The sequence below is a fragment of the Drosophila rhopaloa genome, unplaced genomic scaffold (genome assembly GCF_018152115.1).
Source record: "Drosophila rhopaloa isolate 14029-0021.01 unplaced genomic scaffold, ASM1815211v1 contig_155, whole genome shotgun sequence".
Taxonomy (NCBI): domain Eukaryota; kingdom Metazoa; phylum Arthropoda; class Insecta; order Diptera; family Drosophilidae; genus Drosophila; species Drosophila rhopaloa.
The window spans coordinates 6,104,406-6,127,180 of NW_025335034.1; the positions used below are offsets into that span (position 1 = coordinate 6,104,406).

At 42.1% G+C, this 22,775-nt stretch overlaps 1 protein-coding gene across 1 annotated transcript; it reads right to left on the reverse strand.

Annotated features, from left to right (window-relative positions):
• Positions 1-1,038: 1,038 nt before the first annotated feature.
• Positions 1,039-21,061, reverse strand: LOC108040095 (pair-rule protein odd-paired). The gene is made up of 3 exons (XM_017117336.2): positions 19,800-21,061; positions 2,950-3,119; positions 1,039-2,563 (listed from the first exon to the last, which is right to left on the reverse strand). Exons 1-3 carry the CDS (start codon positions 20,764-20,766, stop codon positions 1,862-1,864), a joined length of 1,839 nt encoding a protein of 612 aa, XP_016972825.1. The 5' UTR covers positions 20,767-21,061; the 3' UTR covers positions 1,039-1,861.
• Positions 21,062-22,775: the final 1,714 nt, after the last annotated feature.

Consider the following 22,775-nt stretch of genomic DNA (forward strand, 5'->3'; position numbering starts at 1 on the left):
GAAATTTGTGAAATAAATCACACTCTTTTCGCTCGAAAGCAATTTCACTTTAGACACTTTTTCCCACTGCCTGGGCTTATAATTTATTTTAGCAGCCCTCAGTTATGATAATGTTAATGAACATCGCTTAGCCAGCAAATTTTTGGCCATTAAGACATTTTGATGACTTTTAGCCCCTGGAAACTTGATCTGCCCAACAGACACACATCAGAATTCGGTTTTGTCAGCCTCCGCTGAACCAATCAAAACAAATTAACGAAGCTTAGTAATAAATATTCATGACTAAATTCCGTCAATTCAAATGGTTATCCACATTCAAATACATTCGGCTGCAGGGTCCGTACAAAATTCGTTTAATTAACAGATCAGAAATTTGCGAATTCCATTTGCATTTCAATTTAAGCGGAACGAATGGAATGGAATGGCCTGTTAACAGCGTGTGGGAACCATATCAATTGAGATGGAAATCAGTTCAAGGTTTTGAAATTGGTTTAAAATCGGAGCAGGAAATCGAAGTTATCTAAATAAAGTATTGATCCAACATGCAAATGTGATGCGGTAGCACAAGTTAATTGGATTGTAAGGCACATTTATGTGGTAAATTGGATCCAATATTTAGAATACGTTTATTTCGTATACGAACAATAAACAAAAGTTGGAATATGTTTTGAACATAATAAAACTGCTATCTGACTAATCAATTTAGTATTAAGTTTCAAAACTTTTTTATCTAATATATATATATATCAGTTATGTTACGAAAAATTTAACCTACTCTCGACCTGAAGTTTTCCGGCAAGAAAGTCAAATTCTAAACGAATACCAGGCGTGAAAAGCCTTAACAGACCAATACTTTAAAATATAATTTAAATTTTTAGGTCATGTCATTTAGGTTTGACACATATTTTGTAACAGTGCGGGAATACTAGAGACTTCTTTCTGTGTAAATGTCATTAGATATTAAATTAATTTTAATTTAAAATCATCCTGAACACCCCCAAAAAATATAACATTGTTTGTTTATAGTTTTTTTCTGTTTATTTTTCTTGTTGGTTTTTTGTCGGTTTTCTGGTTGTTGGTTTTTTGTGATAACTTTTAAATTTATTTTGCATACTTAAGCTTGAAGAAATCTAAGGCCGAAAATGTATATATGTATCTGCGATGTAGCTTCCAATCCCTTCGATGTGTAACTCTTTTTACAGTGTATTAGTTTGCAATTTTTGTACTAGAAAGCTTGGGGCTGGGATGTGAGGGGGTATGATGAGAATGAAAGCAGCTTCGACAAAAAATTAGCTAAATCTTACGTGCTAAGTACTCCATATGCTTAAGTAATGTCCATTTAAAGTTAAGGTTACGAGTGTGGTTTTTACATGTATGCGATAATTAACTCATATTTTATACACTTACAGTAAGATTACTTCGAATTTTTGTTATTTTTAGTTTTTTTTTGTTTTGCAACTAGAAAACTACGTTTAAGTTTACATAACAGTTAAATAGCAAAAATTAGGCAATTTATCGATCGTACATCCTATTTTTTTGTATGTTAATATTTAAAATACATAATAGTCATGTTCAAAGACGAATCAAAATGAGAGTTTTCGATTTTCGTTTCAACAGCAATTTTTCAATTATCAGGTAAAAAGTTCAAAGTGTTTTCCTCAACTTTCAGAAATATTTGGTTTTCACATTGCGCCACAAGGGCCAGGTTCTGCAGCCGCTGGCAGCAGATCCAGTCCAGCGAGGAGGCCGACTCCTCCAAGGCTCCTTGGGCTGGTGCCCCTGCGAGGGTGGTGGGCGTGGCCACCGGCTGGGCGGGGGGCGGCGGCGGTGGCGGCTCCTCGGGCCACCAGTTCTCCCACTCTCAATACGCCGTCGCCGCTCCGGGATGCATCAGGTGGTGGTGGTGGTGGTGATGCCCGAAGTGGTTCAGCGGGTTCATCGCCTCCGCGGAGCCGCTCGGCGCCGTCGTGTGGTACCAGTCGCTGGGCGGGTGGTGCTGGGCCGCCGGGTGGTACAGCAGGTGGTGGTTGTGGTGCAGCATCGAGGCGGAGGCGGCCGCTGCTCCGGGAGAAGCCGCAGCCTGGTGGTGATGGGGGTGGTGGTGGTGCGACGGCGGCGGACCCAGCGGAGGCGGCAGGTAGGCGGAGGCGGAGGCGGCCATCAGTTGCAAGGCAGGAGAGGACTTCGGGTCGCTCGGATGGGCGGTCAGTTGCTGTTGCTGCTGCTGCTGCTGGAGTTGCTGCTGTTGCTGTTGCTGCTGTTGCTGCTGCTGCTGCAACAAGTGGGAGGCACTGCTGCTGGCCGTGCTGCTGCTGCCACTGCTTGAGGCTCCCAGGTGGACGCTGTGCATCGGATTCGGCTCCGATTTAATGGAGTGCGGCGAGGACTTGATGCCGCTCCCGCCGCTCAGGCTGCTCACCCCACTGCTGCTGCCCGCACTCCCGTCCAAGCGGGTCGAGGGCGGCGTCTGGGCTCCTCCGGTGATGATGCTCGAGCTGGAGCTCTCCTCACCCTCGCTGTCGTAGCCATGGGATGGGCTCTTCTCGTCAACGTTGCCATGCACCTGGGGGGAAATAAGGACACAATACATGGGGAGTTAGTTTGAGTCAATAGGTCACTAAATAAATGTTAGCTTTAGACAGCGGAGTTGACTAGCCTTGTTCGGCAGATAAAAGCAGTAGACTTGAAAGAACCGCACTTAGACTAAGCTTGGTCTTTCCAGTTTTTTATGATTTTAGAAGGTTACTTTTTAATTTTAATTTTAATTTTAAGTACTGATTCAAACTTCTAAAGTTTTGTTAACAAATATAATTGTTTTATCGGTCGATTTTGAAAGAAAATCACAAATTGTATCATTCAAAATGTATCCTTTCTTTGGTAAAAACTTTATTTTTATTTTTTTAATACTTCTTATTGGGGAAGCCCCTTAATTTGATGTATTCAACTCACCTTCATGTGCTTGCGCAGCGAGGAGGGGTGCGTGTAGGACTTATCACAGCCATTGATCCGGCAATTGTAGGGCTTATCCGAAGTGTGGACGTGGGAGTGCTTCTTGCGGTCCGAAGAGTTGGCGAACCGTCGATCGCAGCCCTCGTGTTCGCACTTGAAGGGCTTCTCGCCTGAAAGTAGGCAGGAAAAGATAACATTTCAATGAGTTTCAATCGATAAATAAATATGTTTCTTAAACTATATAACGTTGCGTATGTGTAGCAATAAATAGCGTTATTTATGTGACACGCATTAAATAAATAATAGCACCAGCAAACGCAACAACGAAAAGACGATGACCGTTTATGGGCTCACAATTTTTATGAACTGTCCTGCACACGCACACACAATTTAATATAGGTGGGAAAACCCGTGTGTCCAACATATTTATAGAGAAAACAATAACAAAACAGAAAGAAATACAACTGGAGAAAGAAATCATATAAATTATGCGGGATCAAGAGGTCCATTGTTCGAGGGATCCCGACCCTGCGACCCATACACGATTTTCACCTGTGCCGATGTCGATGTCGATTGTCCTTTTTGTTATTTGTCTCTCCGTCTGACTGTCTCTTAGGATGCACAAGAACAAAAGCGGCAAGGGCAAAGGCAAAAGGTCACAGGGTTAACTTTTATTATTTGATTCGTAGCGTAACACCTTTTCCAATCGAAACGAGGAAAAAACGTTCCCCCGTTTGGTCCGAAGTGATATTTTATGGCTTATTAGAAAAGTATTTTATGATGACGGTGGAGGAGTCGGGAATCTTGACGGCGATGCAAAGAGATAAAATCAGGACTGAACATAAATAATATAACCCATAATTTGGCAAAGATTTCAGGGAAATTTACGATGGGAGGGAAAAACTAAAGAGAGATTTATAGTAGACGAAAAATTTAAATATCTGAGTTCGGGTATAGCTTGATAATTGGTTGCTTGCCCTATCAATTTCAATCACTTGCCATATTACCGCCTTTAAATGCCATAAACAAGCCCAGTGAAATATGTGTAGAATTGTATCTGGCCTAAGTCCATTTAGCATATGGCATTTATGTCGCAGATAAGCGGCCATTACATGCACCACAACTTTTATGACAATTGAAGCTAAGCGGCTCAGGTCCCCCCAGCCCCCATTTTCCCCGAAAGAAACCCACGCGGCGGGGCCCGTTGACGATGACAATAATCGAACATTTTCACACCTCGAGCTTAAAGCGGACAATCGCATCGGGATCGGGATCGGGGTGCAGTGGGTTAGGGAAAAGCTGCACAGCTGGGCTGCAGGTGGGGTTTCGGGGTAGGGCTTTGTGAGCCCGCCTCACAAAAAGACTTCATGCGGCGACTTCGCAGCCAGCTCAACAAGTTTCTGTTTATTTTTCGCCTTCGTATTCGTTTTTATGTAATTTAATACTAATTTATGTGCTTTATTATCCGCATTTGAATAAGGTTTTTATTTTGAGGTTCGTAATAAGTCAAAGAGTTGAGGGAGATATAAATAAAGAAACAGAAATCGGACAAATGCTGTTCGATTTGAATGGCGTGTCGCATTGTGATTGTTATTGTGTTTTCTATTAATTTGTCAAAATTTAAAACTCATAAATAAGCATTACAAAAAGTGCCATCGGAGTGCGGCGGGAACTCAATTATTTTGACAGGTCCCAAAGGTCTTAAGCGCAGAACAAGCGGAGCGAATGCAGTTCGATGTGGCTCGAATCCCCATCTCGAGAGCGCTTTTTGATTGAGTTCAAATGGAATGCGGCGCCATGTTAATTGTTAGGGAGTTTAATTCAATAAGCAATAAACATTAAATAAAAAAAGTATCTATCTTTTTGTCTCCCCATTATTATAAGTAACAGTCTAATTTGCCTTAAAAATCATCAAAAACCCAAAACAAAAAGATAATTTCGTTAAATTTTATCCTCTGCGATATCAACACTCCACGGCCATCAGGTGGCTGTGGGATGTGCTATCTTTAAACACTAATTAGTCATAAAAAGGACAGGCAGCTGACTTGGTTCCGCCAACCCGCTGGGCGCCTATCCGTGCTATCAGTCTTATCACCTTATTTTCGGGGAACCCAGCGGCACATCGCTCCCCGGCTGAGGCCGTATCCCGATGGCAGTGCAGAACGGCGTACGACGCACATATCCACATATCCATCTCCTGGAGCGCTGCGGTCTAAGCCCAGCGGGGGAGACGGCAGAATGCGAGCGGTGGCATGCGGCACGCGCTGCGGCCAAGGACATTAAAGGGTTCGAGCCCCGGCTAAGTGCAGCGCAGGATACGCATAATTTTCACATTCCACACCGAGATGGCGGGCATTAAAATTGGAATTTAAATATGTTTTATTGCTTTAAGTTTCGGGTCCGATGGGTGATGGGTCCAGGGGAAAAATAACCGAAATATCGTCCCCCATTTATAAAATGTCAATTTCAGTCGACGTTTTTCGACTTCCCCTTCCGACGGAGCGACATGAAAGACATCCTTGGCGCACCCTTTTCGTCCTGGCAAGGGGCCATAAGTACAGAACACCCCCCTTCGTCCGCCAGCAAATCCCATTTAGGCTGTGCGAATCGACAAACTTATTTAAATATTTCAATAAAGTAAATCCAATGGTAAAGTCCCTGGGTATATAACATGGGCATAGGCGTAGCAGGGAAATAGGCCGACTGCCTTGTGATTTGCATATTTAGCGCGAGTTTCTGTTTTTCCTTCTTTTTCGGCGGAAAGCCCCAAAATGGTTAATTTCCCAAAAAAAAAAAAACGAAAAAAAATCATTTGCTCCTCGCGGGCGGAACGATTGGAATCGGCACAGCCTGCCTGTCATGGCGTTTTGTGTACAGCTGCAGAGTTGTTTGTTTTTTGGGGTGGTTCTTATATTTTTGGGGTTGCTTTGTAATCTCCTCTCCGCAAATGTGTGTGTGTGTGCGTGGGTTAAGCCAAGAAAGTTGTACATGGCCATATATATGTATATATATATTTATATTAATATATATGTACGGCATTGTTTGTTTGTATATATGGCACATGTTTTGGCTTTTATGTAACTGCTGCAAAGCTTGCTGTCATTTGCAGACGAGTGCCGAGCCGACGGCCTTTCCTCCCCCTCATTTCCCCCTGCTTTTCCACCCCAACTCCGTTTTCCCGTCTGAAATTGTTTTTGTTGTGGCTATTATGGGGCGTTGTTTCTTTTTTCCGGGGGAATGGGGGCTTCTGATGCTCCTGGGCGTAGTCAGACCCAAGAAAAAAAACACAAATGAGTTTTGCTAAAGTGTTTTCTTTTAGGCTCGAAGATTTGCTTGTATATTATTAAGATATGTTTGTTTTGGGCCAGGGAAATGGGTGGACCGATGTCAGAACTTGAATGTTTGCAGGCTATGTACATATCTCTTTCATATTTTATGAAACCTTGTGTATGGGATTAAGAAGTTGTATCATACAACTAAAACATTTGTTAAAAATTAAAATTTTTTAGTCCGTACCGTTTAGATAAACATAAAATAAAAAATGTTGACTTGTTATTAGTTTTAGATATTTCAATTACATAGCCTGAAGTCTGATTAAATTTCTTTTTTTTGTCAATAAATACCCCAAAAGTACCCCAAAATCCAGAAATACCCAGACCTGTCAAGGGGAAGACCTGAACTCACTCCTTCCTCGCACTCTTTATATACTACTCTGCCTCTGGGCATGATCGCTGCTAACCAGGCGATGCAAATTAAGCACCATTGACAGTCGCTGATTAATTGGAGTGAATCAGGTTTTTAATTTTCAGCAACAAACAACAGATGAAATTAAAAATACATGCAGCACAAATAAAACATTTTTTCTGCCGTCAGAGTGACAGTTGCTTATTAAAAGCATTTCGAAATGGAATTAATTAAAAACGCAAAGCAAAAGGAATGAGTTAACAGTGCGGCTAAACAGGGCGATTCCAGAGCTCTGCTATCACGCTCCGCTGTTTTAATTGCTGCTAAATAATTGCCCTGGTAAATATTTATTGCCTGCTTAAGGACCGCTCACCACTCGCCCTCGAAAGGAAACAAAGGACGGATCCCGGATTTCGAATCCGGGAGCCCGTCCTCTCGCTCTTTTTATATAACAACGAATGAGCCAGAAAGGGAGGGAGTCAGGGCCGAATGATGGCAAGGGATGAGCATCATCATCGCTCATGTGTCAACAGCATGCAATGCGATATGATTATTATTATCTAACAATACAATAACAAAACTGCTACTTTTTGCCTGCCGCTCTACCCGTCCCTATCTAGCTATCGCCATCCCACTCCCTCCTGCTCCTCCGTCTGGGTTGTTGACACTCCTCGGATTTGAGAATCCTGAGCTCATTGTGTATCTGTATCTGTTTGTTTGTTTGCTATACATTTTTTCCGCTGCTGTCGCTTCTTTTTCCTCCGTTATGCTCCTTTTGTTCCTACGGCTAAAGCCGGAAAAAGCCAAACCCCGATTTCCTGGCGGTTTACATTTCAATGGGCAATTTTCCTTCGCTCCCCCTTCTTCCCTACTGGCGAATATATCTCTGTTTGTTACGGGTATTTAGGGGGCAGTGTCTATTGATGATGGGAATATGGTTATGATCCCGAAGATGGTATGAGGTGTCCTCGATAAGCAGGTGGCATTCGAGTGTAGCTCGTGTGCGTCTTAAATTCCATTCGAAATCAAAAGATTCACAATTCTAATAGTCGCCCTGTCCTTTCACATTTCCCTTTTCCCTTACATTCTAGGCAGATTTTCCCACACGCCGCTTACTTTGAATATTTATAACAGTTGCCTGCATTTGATGACCAAATTAATGGCCAACAATTCCGCTCCATTCCATAATAATAATAATAAAATCATAATTTAAGTGCACTGAATGCCGCTTGTCAACGGCCAAATGCAAAATCCTCGAGCTCATCATCGGGGAGAGTATTATCATCATTATCACCATCATCATCGTGGCAGGGGATGTGCACCCCTCGGCAGAGAAGTTACCTATGGGTCTGCCACACAGTCGGTCCATTGTTTGTTTGTTTGACAAAAACCATCGTTGAGTGAATTCGTTGATGATTTATGATTTGTGCATCCCTCCCTGGCAATGCCGATGATTATGATGACCCCATCCCAACCCATCCCATCCCCGTTTTCCTTGGCTAAGCAGCAACGGTCCTCACATAATTTTCGCTATTTGTTTGCAGCTTCGCCGTTTGCTGTCAAGTGATACGTTAATAATTGACACTGGGGTCAGTGGACAGATTCTCAGCCTCTGGGTTTTCCTGTGGTTTATTGTAGTCACTTCCCCAGATACTTTTGGGAAAATGTTTCAAAACAAAAACACACCGAATTTTACACTTCGTTGGCGGCTTGTGCCTAATGAGGAAATGAGAGGAAATTACATTGGGAAGACGGCAGAAGAGAAAGAGGACTAAGCTTGGGATATAAGGAAATGCAATAAAGACTATAACTCGCCACCCTAAGTCTTCAGTTAAATACTGAAAGAAGAGCATACATTTAAATAAAGTTCAATTTCGAATGAAATCTTTAGACCAACTTTAGGCAACTTGTGCAAGCTTACAAATTTTTCAATGAACTGCTTGAAAAAGTTTTCCCTACCTAACATAAGATTTAATGTTCAATGCTCGACTCGAAAATTGTGTTTTGTGAACAAATTTCTGTTATTACACAAGGTTGCCAGATACAGATGCCAGATCCGCCTTGCCGTGCATGTCCGTGTGTCTTTTTCTTAGTCAGCCAAGTCTGGCCAAGTTTTTCTGGCTGCTCCGGTCGAATATGCAATTTGAATGCATTAAATGCAAGCCGCACTCTCATGTAGGTAGGAATACATACTCATATACTCATGGCATTTGCATATAGCTCTGTGCGCACACACACCTCGAATATGTAAGAGGCGTTAGTTGCATGGCAAACTTGTCGAAAATTTGTTCCAACGGTTGGTCTCCAAAAAAACGCCAAGCCGGCAGAAGGAGAAACCAAAGTCAGAGACAGAGTCACCGCCAGACGAACTGGCCATGTTTGGTCTTGTACCCGTGTACAGCAAGGCTGTTGCTGTCATTGTTTTACTAATAGCTCTGCAAGTTGTCTATCTGTGGATTGAATTTATATATGTACACACATGCTGGGTGTGTGTTCTCTGGTCGGTTATGTGAGCCAAAAGTTTCCGCCGAATTCATATTCAGGAAACGCCGAAGGGCTATGATGATGTTGGGTGAGGAATGTGTGAAATGGAACACGGCATCTAATTGTTAATACGGATATATTTAACGAAATATACGTGATTAAGCAACGGTCTTTTAATTATTAAATATAGTTATCTTTTACATTTTTAAATAGGTGTTTCTCTCACAAGACAAATATTTATATATTTCCAAGAACATTCTATACGTTGGGGGTATTCACAATTAAAATTGGTCGAAAGTGTTTAATTTATAATTAAGATATGGTAAAATAAAGATCAATATCTAGGTCTAAAAACCTGCTTCTGTTATAGCCACCTTTAAGGCATGTTGTGACCAGCAAAGCTAATTGATTGGTTCGGTTGCTGAACCAGCGCACTCGTATCTATGCCACTTTGAATGACACTTTCCAGATACCACGGCTCAAACTGCACTCGAATGACAAACGGAGCGTAGACAATAAGTAAAAGTAACACTAAGCCCATTGTCTGAACCCGAAATGCTTACAAACAAGGGCATAGCTGAAAAGAGGGAGAGCGTAAATGAGTGCCGGAGGGAGATGGGCATGGTAACCGAAGTCGGCTCCAGTTGACAAAGAAGAACCGGGCCAGGATTAGCCCAAGAAGGAGCAGCTGATGTGCCAACCGCCGTATGAATGAACCTCTTAAGCGGTGGAAATGCTTGCAAAAAGAAAGCGGAGCGAAATACTCTTTCTGCAGTGCGAGTGGAAGGCCAAAATCCACAACAAAGGGCGGCTGGCCGACAATCTCAAAGCAGAGAGGTGTCGCTTTGTCCCGGATCGGTGTCTATATCTTTTCGGTATCTCCTCGGCCTGATTTCTTGCTCTTTAGCGCTCTTTAAGATCTTAATCTTCTCAGCCCACTCACCCTTCCCATATCTGCCTTCTGTTTGTTTATTTTTTCGAGTTCCGTCAAGTAGAAAATCTCCTCGGCTGTTTGTCAGAAATTAAAATGTCATCAAGATTGTCATCGTTCGGTTATGCGATGTGACATCTCTGGCAACTGAAGGAGGCTGAACCTTCGGATTCGGGGCTCTCGACCCGGCTCCCAATGGATTCCTTATCTCAAATGGCTGGTTCAAGTTTAAATGCTGTCAATTCTAACAAGATTCGCTTCGTGATAAAACCAATCAATGACATCAGGCCACAGATATTTTTGGGAAGAGCGCTCGGAATGAGTTTTAAAGATTTCTTTAGTTTAATGGGAAGGGAATTCGAGCTCTGGGAGTGTGGTTTATAGCGGAGTTATGTTCTTCTTAATTTTGAAAATTCGTACATTATACAATAAAGGCTTTGAAAATTAAGATTTCGGCATTTTAGGTAATCTAAATTTTTCCCAGTTTTCTCACTTCTTAAATCCAATTTTTATACCCTTGCAGAGGGTATTATAATTTTGGTCAGAAGTTTGTAACGCAGTGAAGGAGACGTTTCCGACCCTATAAAGTATATATATTCTTGATCAGGATCACCTCCTGAGTTGATATAGCCATGTCCGTCTGTCCGTCTGTCCGTCTGTCCGTCTGTCCGTCTGTTTCAATACCGTTTGCGAGCTCAGTTTAAAAGCTAGCGATCTGAAACTTTCACACTCGTCCTAAAACATGTGTACGCAGATCAAGTTTGAAAATCGCCCAGATCGGACGTCTATATCCTATGGCTCCCATAGGAACAATCGGATATATCTTTCAAGAATTGATGATATTTCGCGCAGTGTAAAAGCTATTGACATGAATCTTTCCAAATCGTATTTTTTTATGCATACCTTGATCAGGGTAAAAGCACGTGGCGATCGGACGTCTATATCCTATAGCTCCCATAGGAACAATCGGATATAACTTTCAAGAATGGAAGATATTTCGCGCAGTGTAAAAGCTATTAACATAAATCTTTTTCAAATCTTATTTTTTATGCATACCTTGATCAGGGTAAAAGCGCTTGGCGATCGGACGTCTATATCCTATAGCTCCCATATGAACAATACGGTGAAATCGGTTAAAATGTAATGATTTTTAGGATATTTCGCACAGTATATAAGCAATTGACATGAATCTTTCAAAATCGTATTTTTTTATGCTTTCCTTGATTAGGGTAAAAGCAAGTGACGATCGGACGTCTATATCCTACAGCTCCCATAGGAACAACAGGGTGAAATCGGTCCAAATTTGTTGGTTTTCTGAATTTTTCGCGTAGTGTGTAAGCTACTGACATACATTTTTCCAAGTCTTATTTATTTACGCATATCTTGATTAGGGTAAAAGCGCTTGCCGATCGGACGTCTATTTCTTATAGCTTCCGTAGGAAAAATAGTTAAAGGCTGCGAAAGTATCCCTTTTTTTCAATTTTTAAATGACATTTTTGCAGTATAAAAGCAATTGACATCAAACGACGCAAATCTAGTTTATTTATGTATATCTTATTCCTTTCGCTACTTTTTCAGTTTTAGCAACTTCGGCAAAGTCTGCAAGGGTATTAAAACTTCGGCTTGCCGAAGTTAGCTTCCGTCCTCGTTAAAACAGATATTCCTTCACACATTCCCTCACACCTTATTCAATACCCTTCGCACTTCAACACCTTTGTATATCTTATCGATACTGCCTAATGAACACATCAAAACATCAACTAAAATTGCATTTATGTCCGCAACACTTGAGTAACAAAACACAGCCGTATTTCGGGGCAAACAAATTGATCTGAATATCGAAAATCAAGGGGAAAAGTATCACGTCGCAGTGGCCCACATCCCGGTGGCTTACACTCGGCTGAGTCCTGTGAAGAAATTCGATCATGCTGAGAACTGGGAACGCAAAACCGGGAACCAAAGTAGACCGCGTGTGTGCCCGCAATACATTTTCACAGTAGCCGGCGGCAATGCGGCAATGCGTCATAGTGTCCATTATTCCATTGGCTTTTTTCCGCGTTGGCGGCTGTAATTTTAGCCAAAAACTTAGACTGCTGTCGTTCCCTTTGACAGCAGGTTGTCACACAAACTGTGTGTAAGTTCTGCCTCTAATTACAATTGACAATGTTTTTACAATAAATTGCGTGCCCGTTGAGGTTGTTACTCTGGCTGCGGCTATTTGGGTTAAACAATCACATTTTGTGCCTAAGACAACTTGGAGGCGTTCGTGTGTTACAAATTCGGCAGAACGAAAGCGACAAACGATCCGAAAATGTTTCGAGAAGAAATAACAAATGTGAATATATCTGAACCTAAGCTGATTTGACAAGCACGCTTATGGCAGTTTATTCCGCGATCGCAATTTTTTGGTTTATTATGTTTTTATACGCGGTAATAATGGGAATTATATTATGATTTTATACTCTGTTTTTGAAGAGTACATGTGTTGTCTTCGTAATCATTCAAAATATGCAATCGAGACAAAAGCGTTTTACATGAATATAAATTTTATATACCATTTGATGAAATATTTTTCTATTTATGGGGTCTTAATAATTCTTTAATTGGGTAACATTCGCCATTCTTCTATTTTGTTTTTCAGCGAATATTCGTTCAGAATGAAACTAGCCAGAAAATTCCTCATTCAAAGCATTCCAAGCATTCCCTAGTCATAACCCAATCCACACTGTTTTGGCAAGAGCATTCCCTGATTTATTCAAAAATGTCTGCTTGTGCTGCCCGGCTGTCTCTCAGTTTCCAGTCTTCTTTTTGGCTGTTTAACATTTTTGCCCATATGAATAATGATTTCATTTTTCCCATCAGCTAATTTATACAAGTGGGGCAATGCGCGCGGGGCCCTTGGCGCGATTTAGAGGATTAGTCAGGCCTTACTTTTCCATAATTCTCGAAAAGCAGAAACAGAAACAGAAACCCAATTCCCGGATCCCGGGACCCGAAACCCGGTTCCAGTTCGAACTCCGAGCTCCATCTTCTACCTGTGCCCCAAGCCGAGCTTGTGGCCGTGTGCAGATATAAAAAATATGCAAGATGACAGTTTAATTTTATGGTTTGTCTGCTGCTGATCAGTTCTTTATGCGTTGAAATTGTATTCTTATTCCAGCCCGCGCTCCCACTCCACCGCGTCGCTCCGTCTCTATCTGGAGATCTTGCAGATCTGGGGCCTTCTCCTTTGGGGATCCTCTGGAATGCGAATGGAGTCTGGTACGTGGCTACTTTTGGCTCCTTTCGGGTGAGGAATTTAATTAATTTGAGCGCGACTTCTAATGACAAAGTGGGCGTGACCAGGGCTTAGGAATTGGAACGAAAAACTTGCCAAAATTCAAAGAGAACGGAGCCAGAACGAGCCAGCGAATGCGGAGAAGAAATTTATCAAAAATAAGCCTCATTTATTAACTAGCCGGGGTAAGCAGCTTACGTCCATCCAGCCTTGGAACCAAACCGTCCGAGGGTAAGCACTTTCATTCAAATATTATGCAACAGCCCAACAAAATGGCTACTTAACTAATAGATTCAAATGGAAGACCAAAACAATGACAATGCCAAAGGGTTGGCTTGGGAGAACAAACCCCTGCAGCGTTAACAGCGCGCGTTTTTTACGTCTCTCGCTTTTTGGTAAATGAAATTATAATTCCCACTCACACATGTGCAGTCGGGGGTTAAGGTAGATACATACACATATATGCATATAAAACTGTTTTGACATTTGGGAAAACGCATGAAAATGTAAAGGATGCAAAGCAACCCCCTCTCTGCTCACCAGCGTAACGGGTGGATCGAAAAGCATTGTTAGTAACTTGTTAGGAGTGCCACAAAGGGGTTCGAAATCGGGGGTTGTCACTAATTAGAATGGGTGCATATGCTAGATTATAATGGGTGAATATGTGTGCCCGAACATGGGTTGCTCTAGCAAAAGTTGGGTGGCCAAAAGACATTGCTCTTGGAAATATTAAGACCATTAGGCGCTTTCATTAAATGTTTAAACGATTTGTTTTCTATTAAATAACAATAATGCAGAATGTATGTTATTAAGTGATTTCTATCATTCCAATTGTTTCAAATAAGGTTTCTTTTCCATTGTTTCGGGTGGTTCTAGTTTGACCTACCCTCAAATTCCAATGTAAATTAGGACTATGTATTCATAAGCCACGCAATTATTGAGTAACTTTAAATGGATATCGCGAATAAAACGTTTACAAACTTTTAAAAGGTGTTGAAAAAACTCTACCAAAATCACCTAATTATTTTCTAAAACTATCCATAAATTTCCTTAGAAAGTTCAACTCTAGTTTTTATCTCCCTGTCCAGTCAATAAATTTCCTAACTTTGCTTACATTCAGCTGTCAAAGACTTGGACCACAGCAGAAATTTATACACTTTTACTTCTGGCACATAAATCTTCAAAAAGAGAGGAGCAAACTTTTCAGCTTGTCAAAGTTTTTAGCAGATTGCGATCGTGTGTCATGTTTGGTATTTGACACTTTAAATTGAGCGAAACGAATGCAAACATGGTGTCCTTGCACATGGTTTCCGGGGATGAGTATAGGGATACGGATATCTTGGACTCCGGAGGGGGTACTGCTAATTAAATGACGAATTCCCCTTGTTGGCTGCTCTCTGGCCTTTAAATGCATTTGTCATTAGGTGAGCAGACCCGAGAATTGCTCCTAGAGAGCGTAACTAATTGATTTTCAGTCCTCGATGGCTGGACAGCGGGAGGGAGGGAGATCCTGGCCGAAACCTCCGACCAGGTAACGAAGTTAAGGTAATCAGCTCGAGCACATCGCAGGTTTTTTCCACCGCCTCCTCCCGCCATCTCTTCCTCGTCTTCTGGCCATTGTTCTGGCAACAGTCAAATTCTGAGAAGCCAAAACACACAGTTTATCCGCAAAAATAAAAAGTGATTTTGTCTCTCGCTTCGATGTATCTGTATCTGTATCCGTATCTGAGTCTGTTTGGTGTGTATTTTTGTGAAAACCGTTGAACCCGCAATAAAGTCATCAATCATTGACATTTGCCAGCGCATTGGTTCTGTTAAATTCTGTATTTTGAAAAATTATTCCATTGGCGCCGAGCTGGCAAAAAATGCAGTGAGAGAGAGCATTGCAAATTATTTGCATGATCTGTTCGTAAAGCAAAATAGCTTAAAGAGGGTTTCGATAAAAGGTGTTAGTATTGTTTAATACAATCATTAATTAAGATAATATTCATAGGCTCATGGGAATGCAATTAAATATTTAAGCCAAATTTGTTTAGTTAAACACTAACACTTACTATATTTCATAAATTGTCAATGTCGCAAGAACCCCTTTTTGTTGACCAGCTTGGCTGGCTCTGTTATCCCCCATTGGAGCTTTATAAAAGTGTATATAATTGCATAATTCACTTCATCGTTCAAAGACTGAACAAGTCCATAAAAGACTCATTAAAAAAACACTTGCACTCAATTAAATCGAGACGAGCTGGAGCTGAAAGGGGATCCTGGTGGGGGGAGCTAATCAAACAAGGGTCGCAGCTACCAGGACAATGTTGAATGCTAAACTTTGCCCCGCAGCATAATTGCACAACAACAAGGCGCCTGGAAAAGCGAGTGCCTGCACTTAGGCTATGGGAAAGCGATGAGGAAATCGGGGGAAAACCAGAGGTGGGTGGCGGGAGGTGGTTGGCAGCAGCTTAATGAGCTTGAAAAGAGCGGATTGAGGGGGCTGCGAATAAAAACTAACCACAAAGTTGTTGAATGCTCTTGTGGCAGTCGGATCCTGTGGCCCGTTGTAGGTGTTAATGAATAAAGTTGTTTGTGGTCCGGCCAGGAGGAGCGAAATGAAAAAGAATCGTGTAAAAGATGGCTATGTGTGTGCAAGCCGCACAGCATGATAAACGCCATCTATCCAGACACACCGACTCACAGGCGGGTCAACTGAGCCCCAAACAACAAAAAACACCAGCCACAGAGCAGACAAACCTTGATTGTTTGTTGGTCTTTTCTGCAGTTCGAGGGGTGGAGTCTGGAGCTGGGAAAATGGGGAAATGGGAAATAGGAAAGAGGGAGGGATATGGAACATGGGATAGACAGGAGGCTGGACAAAATTGCAGACATTGGTGACGGTGACAAGTGCAAAAGTTAACACAACGCATTCACTGGTGGGAACGTTGGGAATGGAATGAAAAAGAGAGCAATACTCTTAGTTCTAGTATCTAAAAATGCGATTGATTTTAGGATTGAATTAATATAAGAGAGCTAGTACTAATACTATTAATATTAAATACATTTTGTTTAGGTATAATATGCCTTAATTTGCAATAAAAACAACTAATTTAATTCAAACAAAAAACTTATATACTTAATGGTTTTTAAGAAATAATACAACATTTTAAATAATTTTTTAATTATATAAACGTATAAACAAATATTGTCAAAACATTTTTAAAAGTAAAATGCTACATATGTATTTCATTCATGTGTTATTTAAATCTTACCACATTATGCTACACTTATTTTTAACGGCCTAACTGAATATTAATATTCGACGTCGATATTTCACATCCCACACTCTGATCCTAAAAGTCAATGTTTGCCATGGTATATTGACCCCTTCAATCAGTTCTAGCTGTTTTAATGGCACCACTTAAGCAGATCTATATCGCATGGATCCATAAACACATACTTGACTGGCCTGCTCCGTTTTACTCACCCACTTATCAAATTTCGACCCACTCCAGAAGAGTGAAAACCAGCTCATAAATAACCTTTGCATAATCTAAATCAAGAGCTTAATGTAGCATGGCGAGTAACCAGCACAGAAACAGAAACAGAAACAATCGCCAACGTAAATAAAATAAAACTAGAGGAGTGGAATGTGTGCGAAACATCCAGTAATCCGCCGAGTGTTACCCCAATTTCGGAGTTTCGATGGCTTTTTTGAGAGGGCCAAGCACGGAGTGCCAAAGAAGCATTTCCGAGCGATTACAAACGGAAGTTTTGACACGTGTCAACACATGTGTGTGATTGCGGCTGCGAGAGTGTGTGTTTGTTTGCCCTGATGTTGGTGTCAATGCAATAAAAACAAACACCAGCGCCAAGGGACATTTAACCCAGCCAACGATGCTGATTGAATTTTTGATTTATGCAGTGAGGGAAGACGAGTGCGGAGGAGGAGGTGCATACATACGTAGTTCAAGTGCCCGAGTCCAACAGAAAGGTTAAAGGCCCCGATCCCGATATCTAATGAAGTTGTGCGTCGGCCACTTGAAAGCCAATCAATATGTACACTATCTCCAGCAATTTGTAGCCCAGGTCAACCAATCGTAGGCACACGAAAATCACAGACCCCAACTATCGCACATTTATGCTGCATCATGGACGGAGAAAAAGAAATATGAAATTAGTCAAAAATATCATCATATCGTACACACAGTAACCAACTCACAATGCCCCCTGAGATCATTATAATGCCACATGATTGTTCCAAAATCGAATACAATATGGCGGCGTCTCGAAGACCAAAACGAAACATTTTAATTACCTTTCGATGAGTGTGCAAAGAAAATATTGTTTGTCCGAACAGATTTAAAGAAATAGCTTTTTTGTGCAGCTAATTTTGTGATTTATGAATCTCTGTGAGAGTTTTATTCCGACTCTCGTGGTGGTAACTATTAAATGTGTCTATAATGAAGCCCCCAGAAAAGAGAGACGTCATATTTTAATTCAATTTATAAAAGTATAAAGCCAAATAATCCTCACAAAAAACTTGTTAAAGCCCACGCACAGAACAGCGACAATAAAGAGCCAACGAAAAAGTATGCAAAGGCAAAATTAAAGCAACAAAATATGTAAAATATGAACAGCAATATAAAACGCAATTTTCTGGATATTCCAGAATATTGTTGTACGGCATTTGTTGTCTGGATTGCTGTTGGTGTTGCCGCTGCCTAGATTTTTCCTACTCCAGTTTTATTTTTCCCCCACTTTAACAAACGAAGGATAATGCTGGGGGACCGAGGACCAAAGAATTTTCATTACGCCTCTGTCGGTTGTTCTTCGCTGGAAAGTTTATTAAATCGAGTGGCGCAATTTTCAAACAATAATGCTGAATTCTGTGCCGATTGCTGGCAACTTTGTTCTGGGTTTTAGCATTTTATGTCTGTTTTCCCTGGCTTCCCTCTGGTTAATTGATTTTAATGGCTGTGTTTCGCCGCTTCTAATGAGCCCTACATGCTCAGCAATAAATTTCAATGGAACAAGTTCAACAGCCACTGGAATCAAAGTCATTAATTTGCGTTAAGCTTGGTTTCTGGCTTTAAAGTTTAACTTCTCATAGATCACGGCCATAACATATAAATTTTATTTTTAAACCTCAGACAAAAGAAACACTAAAATGCATGCATTTATTTCTGATTAAGTTTTATCTGAAGTGTTGACGTGAAGCTGAGCTTGGTTTTTGATTTATTTTTGAAAGACAATTAAAATTTAAATGCTTAAAATATACATGATAAATGGTGGACTTAAAATGTTTCTGCTAAAATATATACATATATAAGATTATTTAATTCAGCCAAGAAAATAATAAAATATTTAGTTATAGAATAAACAAACTGTAAATGTGAAAAAAATGATGATTTCATTTATTTAAATAGGTATTTTGACGTATTTGAATACCCATTTTCCAACACAAAAGTGATATTTAACTGTTTTGCTTTTGCTAACCAGATTTTTCCCATTACTCACAGCATTTCTTGTGACTTCAACCCAGAGCATATATTTGCTAGCCAAAAGCTAAAGTCAAGAGCTGCTCACAGGCTTAGGAAAATACTAAAGAGAGAAAAAGTCGAAGTCAAGCTAAAGTCGCAGAAATAATCCTTTCTGTGAGGAAAACAACTTTGAGGGGGATTTTCTACGCTAAGGAAAGGGCTTAAGACGCAGGTTTTACAGGTGTCATAAAAGAAGGCCCGAGCGGCCAGTGTCGGGTTAAGCCAGGTAGTGGGCGTTGCACCGACTTTTGCCGACGGCAACACGCCCACCTCGACAACGTCCGGGATTTGCCCAGTTGATGGCAAGGGTTAAACCCACGGCAAGGTGAACTGATGTTTGACTGGGAAAATATCAACAATTGCGATCCCTACGAATTATGATTTAAATATGAATTGTAGAAGTCACAAGAATTAGCACAAAAATTCTCGGAAACTGTAAGTAGCGCCCTTGCAGTTTATTTTTCTTAGTCTATGATAATAGCTCAATGTTCCATAAATTCAGATTCAAAATTAGAAAACATGTATTAAAATATATAAAAAATATTTATATGTTTTTATGTTAAAAAAAATATTCGTCAGCCTGTGTGTTAATTTAAGAATCTTTTAAATAATAACTGAATGTGATAGGAAGAATTATCAGTTAAAAATTTTTTTTGGATTCTTAATGAATTTCTATCATTTAGGCTTTTTTGAAACTAAATAAATGTGCAGTTAAAGAAAATCGTTTATCGTTTTTTCAGTAGAAAAAATAGCGAGTTATAATTCAGAATTTACTCAAAAAGAGAAGTTCGAATTCTGAAAGTTCGTCTTTACTTATGTTAAATCAGAGTAAAAAGTTAGAGAGCATATCCCTCAAGAACTTTGATTTCATTTCAAGCTCCACTTCATTTATATAATTTCATATTTGTTATGATCAAGAGCGGCTTTCTTTCTCCGCTGGACTTACCCGTATGTGTGCGCTTGTGGATCTTGAGGTTCTCACTCCGGGCGAAGACCTTGCCACATCCCGGATGCGGGCAGGCGAAGGGCTTCTCGCCGGTGTGGACGCGGATGTGGTTGACCAGCTTGTACTTGGCTTTGAAGGGCCGTCCGTTGCGGGAGCATCCCACCCAAAAGCAGGCGTGGGTGGTGCACTCCGGCCCGCCCACGTGCTCCACGGTCAGGTGTGTCACGATCTCGTGCATCGAGTGGAAGACCTTGTTGCAGGTCTTCCTTCCGCCGGGCGGCACCAGACCGGGCTGGTCGGGGTCTATCCAGAGGCACTGCATCTCCTGCTTGACGCTGGAGGTGGAGGAAGTCGGCTGGTGGCGCATGTAGCGCAGGAAGGCTCCCGCTCCGGACATGGCGTGGTGGGCTGGGTGGTGCATGGCCGGGTGGTGCACAGCCGGGTGGTGCACCGGTGCCGTCGGGAAGTTGCCGTGGTGGTTGTACGGGTGTCCGACGGCATAGGCGTCCGCCATGCCCATCCGCATCTGGTGCTGGTGGTGGTGGTGGCTGTGGAAGGGGTGCTGCCCGAACCCGGAGCCCAGCTCGGCCGCCTGGGCGGGAAAGCCGGAGAAGAGCATGGAGTCCGCTGCCGCGGAGGCCTGTCCGGCCGAGGCGGTCACCCCGTAGTCGGCCTCCCGCCTGCCCAGCAAAAAGTCCCGGGAGGCATAGCTGTTGAAGTGTCCGTAGCCGGAGTTCTGGTAGGCCGCTGCCGTGGCCGCCGCGGAGTCCGGATCCTGATGCGGCTGCTGCTGCTGTTGCTGCTGCTGCTGCTGCTGCTGTTGCTGCTGCTGCTGGGTCATCTCGTGCTGCTGCTGCTGCTGTTGCTGCTGGGTGTTGCTGTTGCTGGCGGTGGTGTTGGGCGACATGCGCAGCCCGTAGCTGGCCAAATGATGCTGGGCCGGCTCAATGAAGGCGTTCATCATCATGGTTGGAAAGTTTTGCTTTATATTTACGTTTTCTGTTTTCAATACTCGTGCTTTTGCTAAGAACTACAAGTTTCGCTTTGTTTTGTTTTGTTTTGCACTTGCTAGGCCAGCGAGCCCATCACCGCACTGAGGTCACGTCACTTAACTGTATATACTGTGTGCTCGTTTCGCTATTCGATATATTTTATCTGATTTTGATATTTATGTAATACACTCGCGCGCGTTGCGTTTCTGGGGCGTTCGAAATCGCAGCAAGACTTGACGTTAACCGATGGCCAAGACTTGACGTTTCAAGATGCGCAGCAGGACTGAAATGCTCCTGAAAATCTAACTCGCTGCTTGTCGCTTCGTAAATATCTCTGCCGTCGATCGCGTGTGTGCGAGGGTGAAGGCAACAGGGTCTGCCGCAAAATGGAAACACAGCCCAAAGCCCCTGAGTGCGAGCAGGCCAGCCCTACTGCTGGCCCGAGGTGAGTTCCGCTGGCCGTGGTGTATTTCATGACGCCACCACTCCACTGGATAGGCCTGACCGTGAGTGCGAGTGGGATAGTTCGAAGAAAATGGCTGCCCCGTGGCTTGCTCAGCCGGCGGTTGGAAGAGGCCAGAGGCTGGCAGCCAGTCCAATTGGAACCCACCGATCCCGTATGGCCCTCTCGCTCTGCAAACTGGTTCCTCGGAAATTAACACCCACTGTGGTTGGCCAGTGGGTGGTGGGCCGACTGAGCGCAGCGTGCGCCTGTGCAGGGGGCCCAAATGCTGATTGGACCGGCGGGCAGCCAATTGAAAGCTCGCGGGGATGCATTTTCCAGCGCGCACAAGTGAGCCCCTCATTGTCACTGCGGACGAACCGTTCGCCACTTCAGCTCGCCCCAGCTGTCAGTTTATCAAATTAGTTGTTTATTTTATTGATTTTAATGATATTAAGCACATTCCGAGCTCGGACATCGGAGGTTTCTAGCCGCTTTGTTTAGGTTACGCAATGAAGACGTACGAGACTTCATTAGCCCCGTACGATCTGTTTTTCATTTGCTAATTTATGGAATTTTCAATAAGCAGCTATCGAAACAATACATAATCTTGTATCAATCGACTTGATTGGATTCTGTGTTAAGTGTTGAGTGCCTCCGCAAATTGGCTTTTGGGTCAGATTGTGAAGTGATTTCAGGACTGGAAGGGGTACTTAAAATGTTTTCGTTTCTTTTTAGACAGTACATTCGTTTGAGATTTAAAACAAATTATTGTTATCTTTATATTATTTATCAGTAATGGATAGAATTAAAAAAACCTCAATATGTCAGAATTTTTTTTTCGAAAATCGAGAGCTTTAAATTTTTCTTTTTCTGTTGCAATAATTTTCAAACCTAAGATATCATTCATTTTTAACTTACCTTTATTGACTTTGGCTTTACTGGAATAGTATCACTGCTAGAATTAGTATTGTTTAATTCTCTTTGGATGTAAATTTTTCTCTTCCACCTGCGTGTATTTTCGTATTATCATGTGAATGTTTAAAAAATGGGTTTTTTAAAATAGGCTTTGATTGCACATTATTAGTACTACGACACTTTAACTAAGTAATACAGTTCTTTTTTAAATGAGTGTATTTTGATGCTCTTTAAACTAATCTCTTATTATACCAATAACCTTAGTGCCGTGCAATAAACACTTTGGAGGTATGCGATAAATTGTGACATTAAGTGTCACCGCCAAACGGTTGCGGCTATTAAATTGTCAAAACAACTCCGCGGCAATCAGCAATCGGCAACGGCAACGGCAATCGTCCGAATGTCAGGCCCGACCCCAATGCCATATTGGGATCCTGGCAAGACCATAAAACGTCGAAAACTGCACCAAACTGGCAGGGCCCCAATCCCGCAGAGCATCAACGACAAATGTCACTCGAAATGAAGCCATTGCTCCACTTTGAGCCGAGAAAGGAAGCCGCTGGAGGGGAGGAGGTGCTGCTGAAAATGGAGACGTCGGCTGAAGTGGATTTCTAGCGCATTGCC

Coding starts and splice junctions, on each gene's coding strand:
- LOC108040095 (XM_017117336.2), bottom strand. CDS start 20,766: ATGATGATGAACGCCTTCATTGAGCCGGCCCAGCATCATTTGGCCAGC. Junction 3,120..19,799: donor CCACAAGCGCACACATACGG/GTAAGTCCAGCG, acceptor GCCTACTTTCAG/GCGAGAAGCCCTTCAAGTGC. Junction 2,564..2,949: donor CGCTGCGCAAGCACATGAAG/GTGAGTTGAATA, acceptor ATTTCCCCCCAG/GTGCATGGCAACGTTGACGA.